Source organism: Equus quagga, chromosome 1 (assembly GCF_021613505.1).
Source record: "Equus quagga isolate Etosha38 chromosome 1, UCLA_HA_Equagga_1.0, whole genome shotgun sequence".
Classification (NCBI taxonomy): Eukaryota; Metazoa; Chordata; class Mammalia; order Perissodactyla; family Equidae; genus Equus; species Equus quagga.
The window spans coordinates 164960549-164981620 of record NC_060267.1 but is presented as its reverse complement, the minus strand read 5'-3'; the positions used below and the strand labels follow the sequence as shown (position 1 = coordinate 164981620).

The window sequence follows — 21072 nt, the reverse complement described above, 5'->3', positions numbered from 1 at the left end:
ACCTCAAGCTGCACGTAGTACTTCGCTTTGAGTTCAAAATAAGGCCTGTGGAAAACAGGAAGAAAAACCCTAAGAGTGATGTAACACAGTGACCACTGTAAACCCCACAGGGGGTACAGGAAGCAGCATTCGCCACAGCTGGCCAGGCCATCCTTGGCCTGGAGGGATTTAGACTCTGATGAGGCTGTGAGATGAAGGGTTGCTCCCAGCTCCAGGGCCTGATGGACACAGACGCCCGTCAGAGCCACTGGCTCACCCAGGGCTGTGCTTGCAGAAGGCCCACCTCAGGATATGGGGAACCCACACACATGTACACATATCCTGGAGCCCCAAAACCCTGGGTCACTTTCCTCTCTGGGGAGGCTGTTCGAGTCCACACAGTGTGCCCAGCAGCTATGGTGGCCCAGATCTCCTCTCCTAAGGAGACTGGCTCCCCAAGGATGAATAGCACATAAGGGCTGAGAAGGCGCTGCCTCAACACACATCTTCCTCTGCTGAGGTCGAAGCGGGGAGGGAGAAGCATCACTCCTCCCGCCCTGAGCACAGTGGGGCCACCAAAAGGACAGGGGCTCATGCTGGGCCTCTTGGACTTTGTCCAGGAATAGAGGTATCAGATGGTCTGCAGACCCAGACAGGTCATGGGCAAGAGAGAGGACAAGAAAGGCCAACATCCTACTAGTTGCCTAGGTTCTGGGGCAGCCAGAGGACACTGGCTCTTTTTAGGAACTTTGGTGTCTGAGCATAAGAGCAGACCGATGCTTTATTCTTGAGCTGTTCACCCTCCATGAAACTCTCGGTCTGTCTGGCTGTTGGGTCTAGGCCATCCCAAGTCCTGTCTCTTGCTTGGAGGCCCAGCAATTGTGAGTGAAGCAGGGGACTTGTCCCCACAATCATTACTGTATAAAAATATATGAGCAGTAGTGAGAAGAGCTTGGGAAAAACCTCCATTACAACCAGTCTTGCACATTTCATCAACTCTTGATCCACACAGAATGTGTATTCTGTACACAGCTCCCCTCCATTATGCTGATAGGTAAACTGAGGGGCAAGGCTCGTCCACGCTGTCAGCCACAGAGCCAAGGGTACAAGCTGAGTTTCCCAAGGCGCAGCCCCAGGCCCCAGCCAGCAGGCTGTGTAATGGTTTGCTTTTGAAATTCCTTTTTCCATGTCTCCCAGGAAGACCGTTCAGCACCTGCTGCCCCTGGGGGTTATGTAGAACAGTGGTGGGGCAGAGGGAGCCCGGGCAGGGGCCCCTGGGGAGGCGGGTCCCGGAATGCATGGCACATACAAGGTTGAGAAGATGCGTAAGAGGACATCCACATGGCCCCAGGGGCCCTCACGCCCAGACTCACTTGGACTTGTTGATGGCTCTCTTGAGTTTCTTCTCCAGCTGCCGCATGCGGCCCATAGCCGCGTTGTACCTGGCCGCCGTCTCCTTGTGCACCAGCTCACTCCTCGTCTTGGTCTGTTCTGCCTCCATGACCTTCAAATGACAGCAGAGGTCAGCTGGCCAAGCCCAGAACAGTCCCTTATTGGGGTATTACTTATATCATTTAAAAAATATATTCTTTGAGGGGCCGGCCCATAGCATAGTGGTTAAGTTCAGTGGCCCAGGTTCACGGGTTCGGATCCCAGGTGTGAACCTACACCACTCATCAGCTATGCTGTGGCGGCAACCCACATGTGGTGAGCTAACACATATGTTAGCTCAGGGCTAATCTTCCTTAAGCAAAAAAGGAGGAAGATTGGCAACAGATGTTAACACAGGGCTAATCTTCCTCAGTGGAAAAAAAAAAATCTCTCTATATATTTTTTGAGGAAATTAATGGGCAGACTAAGATTGAACTAACTTCCAAATAGAGGAGGATTACTTTTCCCTATTAAGCTACTTTGGAAAAATCTTGTCAGGTAAGATTAAACAGCCAAATTGTCTGAGGCAATGACTGTGGAAAGAAAACATGGAAAAACAAAAATCAGAGAAAAATAGGAAACATTCTCTGATTCAATCACTGACTCTTCCTTGTGCTCAGGCCTCCTGGCTCTAAGCAGCCGCCATGGCCTCCTCCTGCTCCCAGCCTGGGGCAGGCTCAGAGGCAAACAGTGCCAGCAGGAACTGAACAGACAGCGAGGAACTGGGAGACCTCGCAAAACCAGCGTGCCAGCGTCAGGACAACAAGGCAGGCATGAGTCCAGCTGTTTGGCCCTTTCCCAAATGTCCTGAATGAGCTGGTAGACATAGAAGAATCCAGGATCCAGAGGATCAAACTTCACATTTAAACAATTAAATAAATATCAAATCATTAATATCAGAGATTTTGAGGTTCACAAAAATTCATGATCAGGAGACCAGTCAGAGTTCTGGTGGGAACATTTTGGTCAGCCTATTGATAAAAACAAGTTAAAAACCCAACAACCATGGGGCCAGCCCCGTGGCCGAGTGGTTACGTTCACACACTCCGCTTGGGAGGCCCAGGGTTTCACTGTTTCGGATCCTGGGTGCGGACATGGCACCACTCATCAAGCCATGCTGAGGCGGCGTGCCACATGCCACAACTAGAGGGACCCATAACTAAAATACATAACTATCTACTGGGGGGCTTTGGGGAGAAGGAAAAATTAAAAAAAAAAAAAATCCCAACAACCAAGGGCGCTCAAGGGCCCAAAACACAGCAGCTCACGGGTATTCCCTGACTCATGGACAATGTTGGTTCTCTCCCTCTTTACCTAAAGAAAAGCCTCAGAACGAGGACTGCCTTGAGGAGAGATGACGAAGGAAATAAACAGCAGTTTAGGCCATATAAGCCGCTCACAATTTCTTTCCCATCTTCCACTTACAACTCACGTAAGCGTTATAAAATGAACTGGAGAGGCAGAAGCGAGGGTAGGCTAGAGAGCCGTACTTTGTTTTACGTGAAGAACATCAGAGAGGAGCCCAGGGGGCCCTCCTCTCAGACCCAGCAGGACCATTTTAGGGAGGCACCGTGCCTGTAACGCGAGGTTGAAGGAGCAGCCACGGCAGGAGGCTGCCAAGGTCCCACCATCCGCCCCAGTAGCAGCCAGTCAGCCCTGGAATCACTCCTGTTTGCACTGGCTTATAATAAGGATTTTTAAAAGTGTCGGGAAAAATCATAAAAGACTTTGAAATGCGCATAAAAAACTACCAGGTGTCCTGTCGAGCGGACCCTTCCAGGTTGTCTCTGGCTTTCATTGTCTTGGAGCTGTTTTACCACCCCGTAAGCTGTAGAAAATGGAGAGCAATACAAACGATTCTTATCCCTAGAAATGAAGATGGATTGTGTCCCAGTGGAGGCGCATCTGACTATCGACTGGCCTGTAAATATTGACCCATTTTGCATGTTTGTAAATTCATCTCGGCATCCCTGGTTTTCCACAGATGAGAGTGTTTTTTGAATCCTCCTTTGAAACAGCTGTAACATCTTATTAGTTCCCTCCTTAATTAATGAAATAAAATCTTTGATATGAGTACATTTTATATTTATCAGGATTATGCTTTTACCTTCTTTAAAATATATATCTTTTACCAATGGTTTCAATGTTTGAGATAACTTTTAAAAACAACAGAATGAAAACAAAGCCAGAGAAGGGAAAGAAGAGGGACCTGCACTGAGCTGGCAGGAGGTGACAGGCTCACTGAATGACTTCTCGACCAAGACCAAAGGGCTGGGAGAATCCTCTTGCTTTACTTTTAACACCAAAGATGTCACAGTGAAACAAAATGCACGAAAAACACCCCATGCTTGGATGCTGTCTTGTCTTAAATCTTAGGCTTTAAGGATTTCCTAGGGTAACCTTTATAAAAACTCAAAGCCCCAAGCTTATCAGACAAAGACAACCTCTTGGGTGTGACCTGTTCCAATACAAAAGAATTCAAGGCAGCGTTCACCTTTAAGGAGCTGTCCGAAAGCATTTGAAACAGGCTGACTGATGCAGGATGAAAGCTGTGATTTGAGGCTACTGCAGAAAGAGTCCCCTGCAAGAAGTGGGGTTCTAGCCAGCCGCACCGAGGCCCTCGTTCTACCTCGGCCCCTAGTCTGCAAAAAGCAGCACAGGTTTTCCAAAATTAAGCACTTAGAAAGCTCCAAGCACTTGGCGATATTGCCAGTGAAGACTGACGAGGCGGCAGGCATGTCGCCGTCCCCTGCCTCACCCCCATCAGGCCACGTCCATCATGTCCTGTCCCAATCTTCCCCGCCCCCCACACATGCAGCCTCTCGCTCTTGAGAGACAGGCTCCAACTCCCAAGTCAGCCTCCTGGGAAAAGTCACCAAGCACGTCACCTTGGTTGCATCTCCTAGGCAACCAAGGAGCCCCTCCATCAGAAGCCTGGAATCAGGATGGGCTGCATGCTGCTGTGCAGGGGAAGAAAGAAAGAGGATAGGGAGGATGGTGGCGCAGGTGGCTCTGCCGAGAAGGTTGAAGCCACAGGGAAGTGATAATGAAGAAATCCCACAGGCCTCAAGGCAGCTGCAGGCTTGACTGAGCAACCAACCAGGCACGTGTAATTCAGACCTGGGCAAGACGCCCACTGCCATCACCCCAGGCCTCCCGGGGCCAGCCGTGCCCTCCTCGAAGCCCGGCTTGACAGCAATTTCATCTGGACTCCATCTCTGCACTGTGCTCTTCAGTCTTACCACCATCACATTCAATTTAGAGCCACATACACTGATTAAGCACCTACTGTGAGCGCAAAGCATACAGGAGACCATACCCTGGGCTGACAGCCTCACAGCGTATAGACACGGCCAGCAGCTGTGACCATCATTCAAGCCGGCGTGGGATCCAGGCTGTCAGGACGGCCATGGCAGCTCAGGGGGGCTTGACAGCAGTGGCGGCGCTGGAGAGGGGTCTTCAGCATGTGGCATTTGGGATAACGGATATGAAGGGAGGAAGCACTTCTGAAGCGGCTGAAGAGGGTTTGGCCCAGGCTGCAGTTCTTCCTTGGGTCTAGCCACATGTCCACTGCCCCGTTTGTCATCTCCACAGGATGAGCATGCAGGACTCACACAGACAACAAAGGGAGCAGTGCTCAGCATCCCACCTCATTTCGCGGAGCTGGAAGGCTCCAGAAGAAAATAATTGTGCACCATGAACAGAGTCTTGGCTTCCCTCGTGATGGTTTAGAACTTCCTCCCCAGAGGGGACCCTGTCCTGGGGAAGACCCACAGGCTCTCTGTTAATTTCTGGGTGCATCCACCTCAGCCTACAGGACTAAGAAATCGGGCACTTCTGGGATTCTCGAAATCCTGCCCCTCAGACCTGTCCCAAGACTGGCCACCTCCCAGTGTCATTCCAGGGTTTGAGGCCCAGTCAACCTGAGCAGCCAGAACCGGTGCTGGACGAGTCTGCTCCAGGACAGCCGCGGCACCAAGCCCTGGGCAGGTAAGTGGGCAGCGGGCCCTGGAGAAAGCATGCAGGCAGCAGCTGCCTGTGCTCAGGATTCTACAGAAGCCACAGGCCTCTGCCCCTCCTCCTAAGTCAGCAGGACAGACAGAGGTGTGGGTCCAGGAGTGCCCAACTGGCCCCTCCTGGGAGGCCAGGGTGGCAGGCAGCTGGGGCCACTGCTCAGCCACAGGCCCTCTGCTCACAGCAGCACCCGGAGGATACTCAGATACTTTCCGCCTCGACACTGACGGGCACTGAACAGGTGTGCCAGTGGGCTGGGTGCAGCCTACTCACAGGGTCCCGTGCCAGCAGAATGACCTGAATTCACCTGCCGACATCCACCCAGATGGCTCCTCCACCTCCTGTTCCAGCTTTCTCAACTCCTCCCCACTCCTTGGGCCCTTCTACCCTCTCTGACATCCCCAACATCCCAGAGCTAAGATCAGGGTCCTCCCTCTCCCCGGGGAAGGCAGTTTCACTGTCTCCACAGAACCTCAGCTCATTCAGGCTGTTTTCTGATTTTTATTGCCCCTCTGGGCTAGGGGAGCCCGAGACGATGGCTTCTCACCGCCACATGGGAGAGGGGTGGTACATACCCACCAGCGTCGGGAAAGCTGGCCTGGACAGCCCCTCACGCGTCATCCCAGGCCTCAGACACCCAGGCACCCGGCCAGTCTCCATGCCAGGCCCTGGGAGGGGAGGCCGCCTCTGCGTCCTCTCCTCTCCTGCAGCTGCCTGCTCCAGTTCATGAGCAGCTGATGCCGCCCCATTTCCGAGTCACATTCTCTTCCTCCTCTATGGGTCTCTTTTGGCAGACTTTGGAAAAGTCCGCCCCTCCTCCCAGACGCCAGGCCTCCCCTCCCAGAGGATGAACCGCTATCACCTTCCCAGAAAGGCTGCTTCAAGGATAAACCAGCCGAGGCTGCAGGGGCCTCTGCTGCCCAAAACCCTAAGCGACAAGCAGCAGGACTCGGGGCCCCGCTCCTCAGGGAGGCCACTCACGTGCAGGCTCAGCAGCTCTGCCTCATGCTACCTGTGGCTTCCAAAGCCCTCCCTCACCCCGGCACTGAGTGGAGGACTGTTCCTTTGTCCCTGTCTGTGGCACTGCATGTGGCCGAACAGAGAATACTGGGGCTCCTGGCACCGCTTATGTTCCCTAGTGCAGTGGCTTCAGCCGTGGCTCCAAGCATGGCTGCCCAATGTGACCAAAAGTCTCAAAGGAACGAAGGGGACACACTGATGGCCTCGGGCAAGGAACATGGGGACCCCTTCTTCCACTGGGCCTGGGGTGGGGGATCATACAGCCCAAACCCCTGTACTTCCTTAAGATAGCCCCAGATCTTCTCTAGACCCTTAATAGTACTGTCTTTGGAAGAAGAGGGTGAGACAATGCTCCCTCCTCCTGAAGAAGCAGGCTTCCTGGAATACCCAGAAGTCAGACAAGGCAGCGGACGTATTCTAGACCCTTCACTGTCTTCATTGACTAGCATTCAGCAAGCCGAGCGTGCCAGGCCCACAAGGCTCCAGGAGCAGGCAACACGAGCCCCATTCAGGGAAACACTGAATCCACAGGGAGGCTCACAGCGAAGCCGCACATGCGTCTGCACCATCCATCAGATTCAGAGCACCTGTCCCCACAGGCTGAGTTTCTCAGTGACGCAAAGATGTGGTCGGGGAAAGCTGTGCCACCAACCAGCTCTGTCTCCTCCTCCCTCAGCAGCTCAAGGAGCAGCCCTTCAGGCCTATGCAACTGTGAAGGAATCTGGGAAAGAGGAACAGCAGCCCTGGGGTGGAAATCCTGCCCTGTGACCCAGAACACCTGCCAATCTGCAGTGGTGACTCCCACGACCAAAAACCTAAATGTCTAGGCCTTTCCCTAGTGAGGCCACACATCAGACAACCTTCTCCAGGCCCCTAAGAAGCCCCATGTGCTCTCAGGAGGCCCAAGGCTATCTTGTACGGCCCCACAAGTTGTGCACTGCACAACTCCAGGCAGCACCATTCCCAAAGACGACAGTGTGAATGGTGCCCCTGGGAGTTGCGCAATGTGGGGTCATCTGGGGACATCTCCCCTTGACCGGCCACTCATCATCCACGAGAGCCCCAGGGTTTAAAAAACAGATTAAAAAGAAGAAGAAGAAACATGTTTTGTTTTGTTTTTTAAAGAAATGATTCTTACAGGCTAATTTAGATCTCCAGTCGGGGTGGAAGGAGGGCAAAAAAGGAAGGCCACCTTCAGCTAACTTCTTAGAAGGAGCTACTCTCTTTTTTTTTGGTCCTTTTCACATCTGTCAGGCTGTGGCTTACAAATTTCCAAGATTTCCAACCTCTGCTTAGTGTTTCACCAGCTGACCCAGGAAAGCGGCCCAAGTTCGGCTCTCCAAGCATCGTGTCCACTAGGGGGCAGGAGGCCCAAGGCCACACACAGACCAGCAGGGCGCCTCAGGCTTCATGGGGAGCAGGTGTAAAGCCAATGCGGATTTGACTCTCGAAGTCATTTGTGTGTCAGACTTTCTATTTAAGGAAGCACAAGGCCATCTTTAATTATCAGGTCCCCCAGGACTTGAGCCACGGTGGCAGGTGACATTGAAAAGGGACAGGTTGCAGACATTAATCCTGACTTTCTCTTCCAGCCCCACAGGCAGCCTCTCAAGGAGTCAAGGCCAGGGTTGCAGCCCCCAACCCTTCTACGTCACTCCCCCATCCAAGACCTCAGTTGGAGCTGTTGAAGCCACATGTCAGCTCACCCACCACCCTGCAGCGAATCAGCCTGGAGAAGGAGGGAGGGGTCCAGAACATTCTGCATGACTCCCAGGAAACCCAGTAGAGTTAGGTGTTAGGTGGAGGTGACAATTCCAACTGAGCCAAGAAGCTGTCCCACCACTTCTGATTCTGAGCATTGTGGGCGGAGAGGAGGTCGTGGGAGCTGGCAAAGAGCCAAACCATAATGGCTTAAAACCCAGGAGTCAAAGCTGGGTAGAGGTCATACACAACTCACTTCCTGTCTTCATGCTGGCTCCCCAAATCCCCGCCCAGCCTGCAGGCCAGGCCTGCGTGCCCACTGGATTCTGGTCTCCCCCACCTTGGCCCCCGTCTTCCCGCCGCCAGCACACACAACCTAAGTCCAGGCCCAGCACGGTTGGAGGCTGTTAATCAAGGCCTTCTGCCTGGGACTGTAACCTGGGCCAAGCCCCCAGCACCACCCGGTCCTCTGAGAAGCCCAGTCCACAGGCAAGACCTTCAGGGATGGTCTGAACCAGACAAGCACCAAGGAGCACAGGGAAGGAGCAGCTATACCCGGCCCTGGGCAACTGTCATCCCTGAGGATGGCTTAGTCCCAGGCCTCGCTGATGTGCCCCACGGAGAGGACAACCTGTGACTTTCAGAGAGCGTTTTTAGGTAACGTGCCTGAGAGTCTGTTTCCTCTGCTTGGGGAAACCAGCACACACAGAGCTCACCAGAATCAGCAGGGAGTCTGGATCAGACGGACAACGGGGAGGTGCAGAACGCTCCCACACCCCACCCACAGGTACACAGCCTGCCCTGATGCAGACGCCCACACGCACACAGACACGCGCGCAAGTGCAGGCACACCCCTCACAGGCACACACAGCCATGACTCATACCCTCTGAGTGGCGTGATTCAGCATCTCCTGCCAGGCCGAGTCGAACTGCCGCTTGTCATCCTCCAGCAGCCGCTGCTCAGCCAGGGAGATGGTTTCCTTGGCAGCACGTAGCACCTCTGTGGCCCTCTGGAAGTCCTGCGTGGCTTTCTGAGCTTCCAGCTGAGCCTGTGTGAGAAAGAACCCTCATGAGGCCTCAGGAAATGGCAGGAGCTCCTGCTGGCCCATCACACCCTCCAAAAGATGACCAACCGGAGGGCCGAGACATGCCCTGTCCATCACTACCTTTCCACCCCGGGAACAGGCCTGGCACCTGCAGGCCCTTGAAAATGCTGGATGGGTGAAGGGCACCAGATGGATGAATGGACGATCTTCATAGTCTGGAACCCAGCGGGCCAGATAAACACGCCAGCTCTCAGTCAGAGTCAGAGACGGCAAACCAGCCCCTTGTGTGACAGGTATGGCCAACCGTGGCCTTCACTAATGATGCCAAGGTGGACAGGGATCCCCAGCACCATCCCTGCCCAGATCCATGGCTCGATTCATGACATGTCAGACCAGAAAGGCCCCAGAGATCACGGTCCAACAGCTTCATTGACTAGGTGGGAACTGTGGCTCCGAGAGCACCGAGTCTTCCTTAAACTCAGAAAGCTGGTCAGAAGCAAAGCTGTGACCAGACTCCAGAGTCCCACCCCAGGGCTGTCACTCTGCCAGTCAGGCCCCTACTCAATTCACACTTGCCACACCAGCGACAGAAGGACCGAACTTTCACAACATAGTCCCTGCTTTGAAGGAACATCAAGTGGGAGAATCAACACAAACTGTAGCTGAACATACGTCAGACAGCCACCAGCCACGTGTGGCCACTGAACACTTGAAATGTCATTAATCCAAATTTAGTGTAAAACACCCCAAAGTTTAAAGACTTACTACAAAAAAAGAATGTGAACTATCTCATACATTTTTATATTGATGATGAAATGATAATATTTTTGATACACTGAGTTAAACAAGATATCTTATTAAAATTAATTTCACCTGTTTCTTTTTACTTTTTTACAGTGACTACTAGAAAATTTTACATTACATAGTTGATTCACATTCTCCCTCTTTGGGACAGTAAACACACCTCCCCCAAGAATGGGCCATGTGATGGCATCAGAAATCAACAACACAACCCTCGGTCACCACTGTGAACTCCCTTCTTGAATTCCCCACCAGAGCACGAGCGAGCCATTGCTAAACGCTGGCCTGAGCCGCATCCTACCCACCCACCTCGGTTAACCAGTCCCCACGTCAGTTACATAAGCCTGGGGACACCCATGGGGCAGCCCCTGGGACTCCGGGCGAGGGGAGGGGAACAACAGGGCCCCCACCCATCTCCAGAGCAAGTCTCACATGACTGAGAGGAAGTCTTCAGAAACCACAGGATGAGGACACTTTTCGAAGACGGTTAGGGGAACAAAATGAGACTTGGAGCACAGCAGCCCCCAGGACAAGGAACAGCTCTGTGACCCCATGGTTGCCACCCTCCATCATTCAGGGATCGGTGAAGGAGTACTGCACCACAGACCGACCCTCCAGGCGAGGACAATCTGGTCAGGATGCTGAAGTGGGCACAGAGCAGACGTTCAGAAGTCTGTCATACGATGCCATGCAAGAGAGTGCCACGGGAGGAAGGGAACTCTGTATCGTAAGGGGATGTGGGGGAGACATTCCTTCCAGCAGAGAGAATCGAGGATGGCTTCGTAAAGGAGGATGATCCCGAAGTGAGGATGAAGGATGGGGACGATTTGGAAACGAAGGCTTGATGGGGGCCAGGAGGAAGCAGCGTTATGAGACTCACAGGACGTGCAGGAGGCCTGACCAAGTCTCCCATGGAAGTTTTCAAAAGGAATCGAGAGTGGAGGCCTTGAATGAAGGCTTCAGCCTAAGTGGCCCAGGGACCCGTCTGCTCTCTAAGTGCCCCGGACCACGCAGCCACTCAGGGGCCTCAGCCACACAATGGGGACAAGGGGCCCACCCTCTAGAGAACCGAGCCACCCACTGGGAAGAAACGCCACAGCGCAACATGCTCTGGGCAACATAACTCACCATTCCAGACCTCGCGCCCTCCCCCTACTCCGGCCCACCCACGGTTCCCCCTGGTGGGGACAGCCTCGTGGGGGCCTCCAGCTGCCCAGACTTGCTGCAGGGAAAGGGCAGCAGCACAGGGCCTGTCACTTCACAGCTGTCCCCACCCCGCACCACAGACCACTACCTACAGGTTTCCAACCAACACCAGCAGACAATTAATCCCCCAGGATTCGAATATTTCCTAAAATGGGATTTGTATTTGGTTTTGGTTTTTAGGAAACTTTAATGTTTCAATTCAGCACCATTTAAGAGTCAACTCTCTTCCCCCAGGTTTCCCTGCTTGAAGGAAGCTTTTCTTCAAACCAAAGAAGCAGCTCTCGTGGGGACCTTCTAAACCGTGGCAGCTGCACCCCGGGCCCAGGACTCCTCACGGGCTCTCATGAGTTCCAAATAAGGGAGCCCGATCTCTACAGAGATGGAAGACAGGAAGCCATCTGAAGAGGTCTTGCAGAAGAACCTGCTCTCTCCCAAGCTCCTGGTGAGTTCCTGAAGTTTCCGTGAGGTTCTGTCCCTCCTGTGGGGTAGGATCAGAAACCATGCCTGCCCTGTCATATCACGGCTCCTACTAAATTAATGGTTGGCTCCACACTTAACCCACAGCAACCAGGGGGCATCTCTCCATCAATTACCCACTTACTCATTCATTCAAGTAAGTGTTGGGCATCTGTCCTGCACCCCCTCGGTCTATTCTCTCCATCTTTCTTGGTAAAAGAGCCTTTACGTCTCAGGGTGAGGGAACGTGCCAGCTGAAGGCCCTACTTCCCAGCCGACACTACAGCTAATGCCCCTGTTAGTAACTTCCAGCTAGTGAGATGTAAATGCACGTGGAGTGAGACCTCCAGGACTCCTTTGTCTTTGCATCTGTGATAGTAATACAATGGCTGGTGCTTCAACAGCCATTTTGGATCATCAGGCAACTCGCTAAAGATGGAGGAACAGAACAGTAAGTTAGGTGCCTGTCCTGGACCCCGTCACTTTTTACAGGACAGAAAAAGTAAAGCCAGTGTTATTTGGAGAGTTTGCTGTTAAACTCAGCCAAATCTGAACAGAAATGATACCACATCTTCCCCTCTACACAGCTGGGCTATTCTGCAAACCTGCTAGAAATGACTATCACAGGCCAGTGTAGACGGGTCAAACATCCCTCAGATTCCTTCCAGCCAGTCGTAGCCCATTTCACTACTACTAAGCCCAAGGAACCGAACTTTGGGGGCTTCCTAAAGAACCCTAAAGCTCATGGCCTCCTCCAAGACATTTCATAAAACATTTTCTAGAATGACATACACGAGGAAGAACCAGGCAGGCACACACACAAGGCGAGGGAGCATCCCACCACACCCGCACTAGTGGGATGTAGTCCATTCGCCATCGATGGAGTACCTCCTGGAGGCTGTTCCGGAGAGGAGGGGGCCCACACCAAAATCAGGGTTCCGACTCAGTCTAGAAAACGGAGATGTTCATTAAGACTCCAGTACAAGACAGGTTGTGACAGTGACAGAGGTATAACGTGCTATGGGAATGTAGGGAAGAGAGACAGTGATCTGTCCCAGGTTTCCTGGGGAAGATTCCTCCAAGGAGAGGGTACCAGGCACCAAACTGGCCACAGACATAAAGGAGGCATCAAAACGTTTACCCACATCTCTAACTGAGGAGGGCTTAACTCCGAGAGCGCTCCCCAGTGTCACAACAGGACACATGCCCTCCAAAATCAGAGGCCAATGGAGCAGCCCCAAAGAGAGCTGGCCACCTGGTTCTCACCATGGTATAAAAGACGATACCTAGAAATCCTTGGCACAACCAACAAAGTTTTACCTTCAAACTCTCACAGAGGACCCAGGCCCTGGTAATAATACATTATTTGAACAAGGGCCCTACATTCACAGGGCCCTGGTGTGCACAAGTCACATGGCAGTTTTCTCCTAACAGAGAAAACCAGTGAGCAAACGAGAGAGTTGAGGCTCTGGTTGTAACAGTACCAAAGAGGAAAATGTTCGTGGAGCCAGGTTTGAGCTGTGAGATGCAACACAGGAAAAATGTTAACTATCTTCATGACTCATGGATACTAACGGCTTTCATGGAAACGGCTCTACGGAGAGCATTTTCAAAGGCTGCTCATGAATGAATTTGACAAGTGACCTTCATTAAAGCCTGGCTGGCCGGCTGTGACTGTGAAGCCCTCAGAAATGCGGGGGTGTTCCGATGTCTTCAACAAAGGAGTGGGGAGTAGAGAGGTCCGCCATTGTCGAGGCTGCCAGGAAAAAGGAGAGGCTACAGTCACGGCGGTCTGACTCAACTTCCACTCCAGCCCATAATCCCTCTCAGGAAGGAACAAGAGCATCCGGACATGTGCATTGGATGCAGCAAAGCTTCAAGGAAGTTTACAGGCCATCCAGTTCAAGCCCTTCATTTTTCAAAGGAGGGCTCAGAGAAGAGAGTCAACTTGCTGAATGTAACACAGCCATTTAGTGGCCCGCCAGAGCCAGGGAAGCAGAGCCTGTGAACCCTATTGGGACTAGTTCTGCTCTACCAGCAGCGTCTGCCCACCTGGGTAACTTTGGCAGTGACACAATCACTGGACAAATGGACAGTATGACCATAACTAATACCCGGCAAGAGCTGTGAAGGGGCCAAAGATGAGACGGGAACTCAATCTGTCTGCAGGATTGCCGCCCCGACCTGTGACTCATGAAGGTGTTGCTCATATGCCAGACAGTTAGGTACCAAAACAGAAAAGGAAAGGGGTCTTGTCACTTGGCTGCCCAAAGTCGTGCTCCGGCTGGGGTTAGCTCCAAGACCCCAGCCTCCAGAGAAAGCTTGCAAGACAAGACTCATCCAGTACGCGGCCACTAATAAACCCATGAGTGTGGATACAGATGACAATGAAGACAATCATCATAGAAGCTACTCGGTGAGCATTTTTCCTGCATCAGATAATGTGTGTTCTGAGAACAGTACCTCACTTAAATCTCAAAGTTACCCTACAAGGTCAGTCCAATTAGCATCCCTACTTTATAAAGGAGATCAATGCTCAGAAAGGTTAAATAAATTGCCCAAGATCACACAGCTACCAAAGGTGGGGTCAAGAGTCAAACCCTGACCCAGAGCCTTCGTTCTAAACTTCTATTAAATATCACCTGCTGGGGCTACCAACTCTGGACAAAGAGCCTCACTCCACCCTAATCAAGGCCACACTGGCCACGGCTAAACAGATGGGGGCGGGGCGGGGGCGCAGGGGAGAAAGATGTCGGCCGCCAAGGAGGTTGTGGTGTTCGTTCTGCAGAGTGCGAGCGAGGAATGGGGAGGACAGCCCGCTGCTGGAAGAGCTGAGCTCACGCAGTCAGCAGCCAGGGTGCGGGCAGTGGGGTCTAGAAATCGATCCTAAAAGCTCTCTGAGCTTACCCTCTCCTACACCCCACCTCACGTGCTCCTGGGAACAACTTGGATCCCACCCACAGGGGAGCGAGGAGGTTGAATGAGACACAGAGATGCGTGGGGAAGCCAAGATTTCTCCATCTATCAAGACCACACACCCATTCAGGGCACCGGCCCTCGTGATTGCTTTCCCCACTCCCTTCTACGGGCCGTCAGCAATTCAAACCCAAAGGGATTCTCTGGGGTTTACTTAGGAACGCGTAGGCTCAATGTGCAGGCACCTCCCAGCCCTTGATTGAGCAGTTATGGAGCATCGAGAGGTTTTCGGATACCCCTGGACACCCGGTCATGAAAGGGAAGATAGGAGTGCCCCACTGCCTTCCAAAGAGAACGGAGAGTCACCAGCCTGGGGTGAAGCAGAGGCTGCCGAGTGTGAGGTCAGCAATGGCCCTTCAGGCCACGTGGGGCAGTCAAGCACTGAGGTGAGGGATGTGCCCACTGAAACCACAGAGAGGCCTGGCCAGGATGGTCCCCATCGGCGGGGCTCAGGGCAAGGTCCCTGCTGCATTGGGCAAAAATTGGCAGGAAGGCCACTGTCCTTGCATTTTTGGGGTTTTTTTTCCCCAAACTTGATACAACTTTGTCCTTGCCTCTTTATAAGTCATGAAGAAAAGTCCCAGATTCCTTTCCAAGCCATCTGAGGAAGATCAAAAACTTTTGGAAGCGTGACCAAAAATCTCTGCTGGCCTCGACGAGGGAGGGACGTCCAGGAGGAACATCAAAGTGGACAGTAGAAAAGGCATCTGTTCTCAGTTTTCTTCAAGCTCAAGTTTTCTGCCTGTATTCTGAGCAATCCCAAGATGGGCAGTGGCCAGATAGTCTGAGCCTTTCAATTCCGAAAACTTCCTGCCCCTCCACACCCCTTTCAAACTTTTCTCTGAGGTTAACTGAAGAGTGTCCAGAAATGGGATGATGCCATTTTGCCCCTAAGGATGTTTTGGATACAAATATTTTTGTTTTGCTTTGGTGAGGATGATTGGCCCTGAGCTACCATCTGCTGCCAATCTTCCTCTTTTTGTTTGTTTTTCTCCCCAAAGCCCCAGCCCATAGTTGTATATCCTAGTTGTAAGTCCTTCTAGATCTTCCATGTGGGATGCCATGACAGCATGGCTTGATGAGCATTGTGTAGGTCCACATCCGGGATCCAAACCAGCGAACCCCAGGCCATTGAAGTGGTACGCATGAACTTAACCACTCAGCCACAGGGCCCACCCCTGGATACAAACATTTCAATCCAAATTATCCCAGAATCGATATATTTTCATTTAAAAGGATTTTCTAGAAAAAATTCCATTAAGCCCACTTAGTTCCTTGATCATTTTTCATATTCAATGTTTCTAATTTTTTTCATTTTTATTTAGTCAAAATTATTTTCACTGGGATCAGTTCTTTTTTATTTCAAATCAATAGATTGGATCCATTGAGCAGTTTCATCCATATCAAACTTTACTAAGTATAGCTTGTGACATGGAGCTTTTCATTATTTCTTTCAAACTCAATTTTCCTGGATCAATTTTTTTCAGATACAAAAATTTGTTGAACACGTGGGACATCAACTTTTACTCAGTCCCAAATGTTACCATGTACAGTTTAAGCCATTATCAGTTAATATTAAATTGTATAATATATTAAACAATATATATTACAAATTAAACAAAAGATCCCTGTTGTGTACTTATAAGAAACATGAGAAAACCACAAACGGTCTTAAGAGATATAAGATAGGCCCTGCAGCTGTCTCAGGGGACAGGCCACAAAGCTCTTTAATATATTACAGTGTCAAAAGAACCTCAAAGGATTAGAAAATCAAGGTCAAATAGTTTTGCTCTGTCCTGAGGTTAAAAATGAGCCGTTTAAAAATAAAAGTTAAAAAGCTCTTATCTGCTTCAAAATAATACAGCTGGAAGTGAGAAGGGAGCACTGGGAGAGAGGGTGGAGGGAGGGAGGGAGGGTAAAAATGAAATAAGATTGGCCATGGGCTCATGACTGTAGAAGCTGGGTGAAGAGTATATGGGGCTCCACCATACTATTCTCTCTACTTTGTAAATATTTGAAATTTTCTATAATAAAAATTTAAATAGAAAAAACTATTATCATTTGCAATTCCCTACTTATGATTTTCTAGAACTGCATTGCCTAACAACCAGCCACTAGCACGTGTGGCTATTTACATTTAAATTAATTACAATTAAGTAAATTAAAATTTCAGTTTCTCAGTTGCACTAGCCACACTAGTGGCTCCCATATTGGCCAGTGCAGCTATAGAACATTTCCCATACCACGGAAAGTTCTGTTGGACGGGCTCACCTAGATACTGTGCAAACGCTGAAAGGAAGGCTGGTGAAAGGTCTCGGCTATTGTCCATAATCTCTGATTTGTGCTCATCGAAACAACATCATTTCCTGCTCTGTGTCATAAATAATCATATATTGAAAAATCCGTAATAAAGGAACCTTGAGGGTACCTGGTACCCAGTAGGATACTGTGCTCTGGTTTCTGGCAAGACGATCCTTACTCACCCTGGTCATCCAGGGCCTCCGACTGCCAGGGTGGATCTGACCCCTGGGGCTTCCGGGGGGGTCCTCCAGGATCGAGTCCACCTCTGCTCATCTTCATCTCTTCTCTGGACACAGGCACACACATCCAAACCACACCGAAGGGCTTCCATTCCACTCATATGGAACTTGTCCCTCTGCCTTGGGTTGGCACCATATGTCACCCTACAGAATCTCCCCAATTCAGCTAAAAGCTGCTGGCAGGAGAAGGTCCCAGCCTCGTACTTGCCCAGGGCACAGGGCACTACTTAGCCCAAATCAGCATGTCAAGTTGGTCAGCCAGCTGATGTCTCTGGCCCCCTTACAAACTCCTACCCCTTCACAATTACTGGTGGCTTACATGGCCTGCCAGCCAAGCACAGCAGGGTCTCAGGGAGCAGCAGCACATCCCTTGCAGGCCCCAAGGCCCCCAATCCCGCCTGTTGCTGCAGGGTCACAACAGATGTCAAGCTTTTCCCCACCGACCCCAGCCAGAAGGGCAACACCCACATTCCTCCTTGGGCTTCTGGCTCTCACACCCTCGTGCTGATTGGGCCCGGAGCAGCATTCCACCAGCTTACAGGATGGCAAACTGGCAAGAGGCCAGGGCCAGGCTTGAGGCAGGGGCCTGAGGCTGAGGACAGCAGCATGCCCAAGGTCAAGACCCACGAGACTGAACAGCACCCCGGGAGCCACCACAACCCTAGACCCCTGGCCCACAGGATCAAATCAGAGTCTTTGAGCTCAACGAGATGGAAATAATGTAGAACAACCATTTTATTTTATACATGAAAATTCAAGAGCCTAACAAGTAAGATGGTCCGCTCAAAGGGACACGTCTGGGTATCCACCAACCCCAATCCAGGCCACTTTCCCTTACACCCCACTAGCCGCACATCCTCCCCCAACATCAGACTCTCACTCTCTCTGCCCCACAACATACACAGCACATAACCCATCTCTAAATTCTTCAAATGTGTGCTAACTCGGAGAGTTCCTCTGCTGTGAAGGGCTCCCCAAATCCAGCAGGGCTGTACCTTTCTCTCTGCAAGTCCACTCACATCCATCTTCTGTCTCTGCCTTGGTCCCACACCGTCATTCCCAGGACACATGAAGCATCAGTGTCTCAGTCTCAAGGTCAGAAAGACACACATGCCCATCAGGGAAGCCACTTCCTCCTTCCATGAGATATACAGTGCAGACCCAGGCCACAGCAGGACTGCCCGACATCTGGAAGGAGTGGAGAGCGCTGCTTTACGCCACAGGGCACGGGAGAACTGGACTACTGCACACGGGGAGAATCCACGCGCTCTGCAATTACGCCTCATGATGGTCCCTTGCAGCTAATGAGTAGCTGCTGGTTTCCCATGAGGAGCATGGAACATAGGAACGAAGAGGTGGTGTATAAAGAAATGGGATGCCAGAACTGGGAATAGCATCTCCCTCCCTGTAGCCGTAGCCATAGCCAGGAAGTCAAGGACCTGATGGCATCAAACACCCTTGGCAAAGCTCTGATCCCCTTCCCTCATCCTCGACTTCTCTCCTTCCTCTCCATGCAGGAGCCAGGGGCCCAGTTGGCCCTCACCCCTGGTTCTGCCTCTGCAGACATAGCCCTCTTTACCTGGGGACTGTAAGTGGAGCTGCCAATACCTCCAGGGACTGCTCTCCAGAGGGATGCTCCCACCAGCACCATGTAGACAGACGGGCCCCCTTGTAGCTCTCCAACCCCAGGGACTCCAGCTCTTAACACACCGTAATGCCAACAAAAAAAATATCCCAGTGCCCTGCACTGAACTGGCATTGACTGACCACAACAATCGGGCCACCGTGAGGCAGGCACTGCGTCCAGAGAACTAAGAGCCACAGGGTATATTCCTGGCACCAACAACGACCATTGTCTTGGGTCTACAAACCTTGAACAAGTCACTAGACTTCTCAGATTGGAATGCCAAGGCCTCTGTTAACTCCCAGGGAGCCTCAGTTCCAGGACTGAAGATACATAATTGCAGCAGACTACAACGCCAGGTTCTAGAACAGTGTCTGGCTCAAACATGGGCAAATAGTCAACCGGCAGGGGAGTTAACCACTGAGTTACTTTGCTTTTGCTCTCATCTCTATTGCTGTATAGGGAGGTCCACACTATCTATCAATTCAAAATATAATACCGTTGCCAGTCAAGTGCTTTAAACCATCATAAAAACACATTTTTAAAACAGCTACGGACATCTGAAAAAGAACTGGGCACTAGATGATATTAACAGAACGATTATTAATTTTATTAGGTGTGAAAATGTGATCCTTTAAAGGTTCTTACTGTTAGAGATAAATACTTAAATATTTATGGGTGGGGTGAAATGATACCTGTGAACAGCTTTAAAATGAGAAAATACAGGGGAGGGCAGATGGAACAGGATTGGCAGGATGCTAACAATCGCTGACGCTGGCGATGGGTATGTGGGGGTTCATTGATAATTCTCCCTACTTTTGTGTGTACTTGAAACATTTCATAATAAAAAGTGGTGGAAAAAAACCCCCATTTTTTGAAGGCTTCGGTTCTTCAGTTATCACTTCTGCTATTTACCTGCCACAGAATCACAAAACTCAAGAAAATGCTACTCACTAGAACAGAAAACCCAAAGATATCTGCCAAAAGTCTCCTCACTAAAGACAAAATTTAAACTCAATAAATAAATAAATGAAACAAAACCCAAAAAATACTCGTAGGATTGCCAATGAGGGGAAGTAAAGAGTCAAAATGTCAGGCAAGCAAGAGACAGGTTTACAAGACCGGAAGGCCTCCGGGTCCCTCACAGTCCACGCTGCAGTCTTTAGATAAGACGCATCGAAAATATGAGGGTTCAACACTGGCCCCAACAGCCTGCTAGTGGCCAAACCACTCAGCTGTCCAGAAGTTTCTCATCTCTAACCTTGGTCGCTTCTGCGGTGATTTAAAGCCCTTGGCTCTTTCTCTGGCCTTGGCAGAGACAGAGAAGGAAAAAAAAATACACCCACTTACGATGACAAAGCACATTATCAGCAGAAAGCACTTTCAAGGAGGGCCAAACAGAACTGCAGGCCCCTCCCTGCACCCGACTTCTGCTGCCCTGAGGGAGGGAGGCTACGGGGAAGCGGGGTGGGGGTGTTTATTAAACCGCTACAGCGTCCCAGGTATCCGCCTATGGAATCCAGCCTACAGCCCTGCTGCACCCATTTTACACCCAAAGAAACTGATGTTAAGGAACTAGTCCCACTAGTTTCACCAGGCTAGAAAGAAAGGAGACCCAGACGCAAACCCAGGCCCCCTGACTCCAGTGAGCTGGAGAGGAAGAGCACAAACACGGGGCCCTTTATCATTTCCACTTCTCCGATGGTGAAGCTTACAAGACTGACTCTCTAGATGCTGAGGAGAAACCACAGAACCCACGGGGCGGCCCTCAGTGGATAAGCTCTCTCCACGCCCCATCTGCGCACCCACTCTGCCGAGCCCTCTGGCCACCACACTCTCTCTGTAGAGAACCCTAAGGCTTGATGAGCCCTGCCCAACCTCCCCCACCCCCAGCTCTGAGCCCAGGAACCAATGGGCTCTAAGGAAACCGCAGATTTTTCCAGCATTGGTTCTGATCTGGACTATTTTAAAAGCTTTCTAACTGCTCTCCCAGCTTCCAATCTCACATGGCCAATTTAAAGTCCATAGGGGGCCCGCCCCAACAGCTGAGCAGTTAAGTTCAGTGTGCTCTGCTTCAGCAGCCTGGCTTCAATGCCCAGGCACAGATCTACACCACTTGTCTGTCAGCAGTCATGCTGTGGTGGTGGCTCACATACAAAAAGAGGAAGATTGGCCAAGGATGTTAGCTCAGGGCAAAGCTTCCTCAGCAAAAAAAAAAAAAAAATTTTAATTTAAAAAAAACTCCATATGGCATAAATTTAATCTCACACGATTGCAT

General features: G+C 51.1%; 1 protein-coding gene across 1 annotated transcript in view; it reads right to left on the bottom strand.

Annotated features, from left to right (window-relative positions):
- The window catches only part of SH3BP5 (SH3 domain binding protein 5), a 70348-nt gene that overhangs the window by 4596 nt on the left and 44680 nt on the right, over positions 1-21072 (bottom strand). The window contains exons 4-6 of the mRNA XM_046652815.1: positions 9030-9194; positions 1353-1483; positions 3-45 (exon numbers count right to left, since the gene is read on the bottom strand). Of these exons, the coding sequence (XP_046508771.1) occupies positions 3-45; positions 1353-1483; positions 9030-9194 (339 nt within the window). The remainder of the gene's footprint in view (positions 1-2; positions 46-1352; positions 1484-9029; positions 9195-21072) is intronic.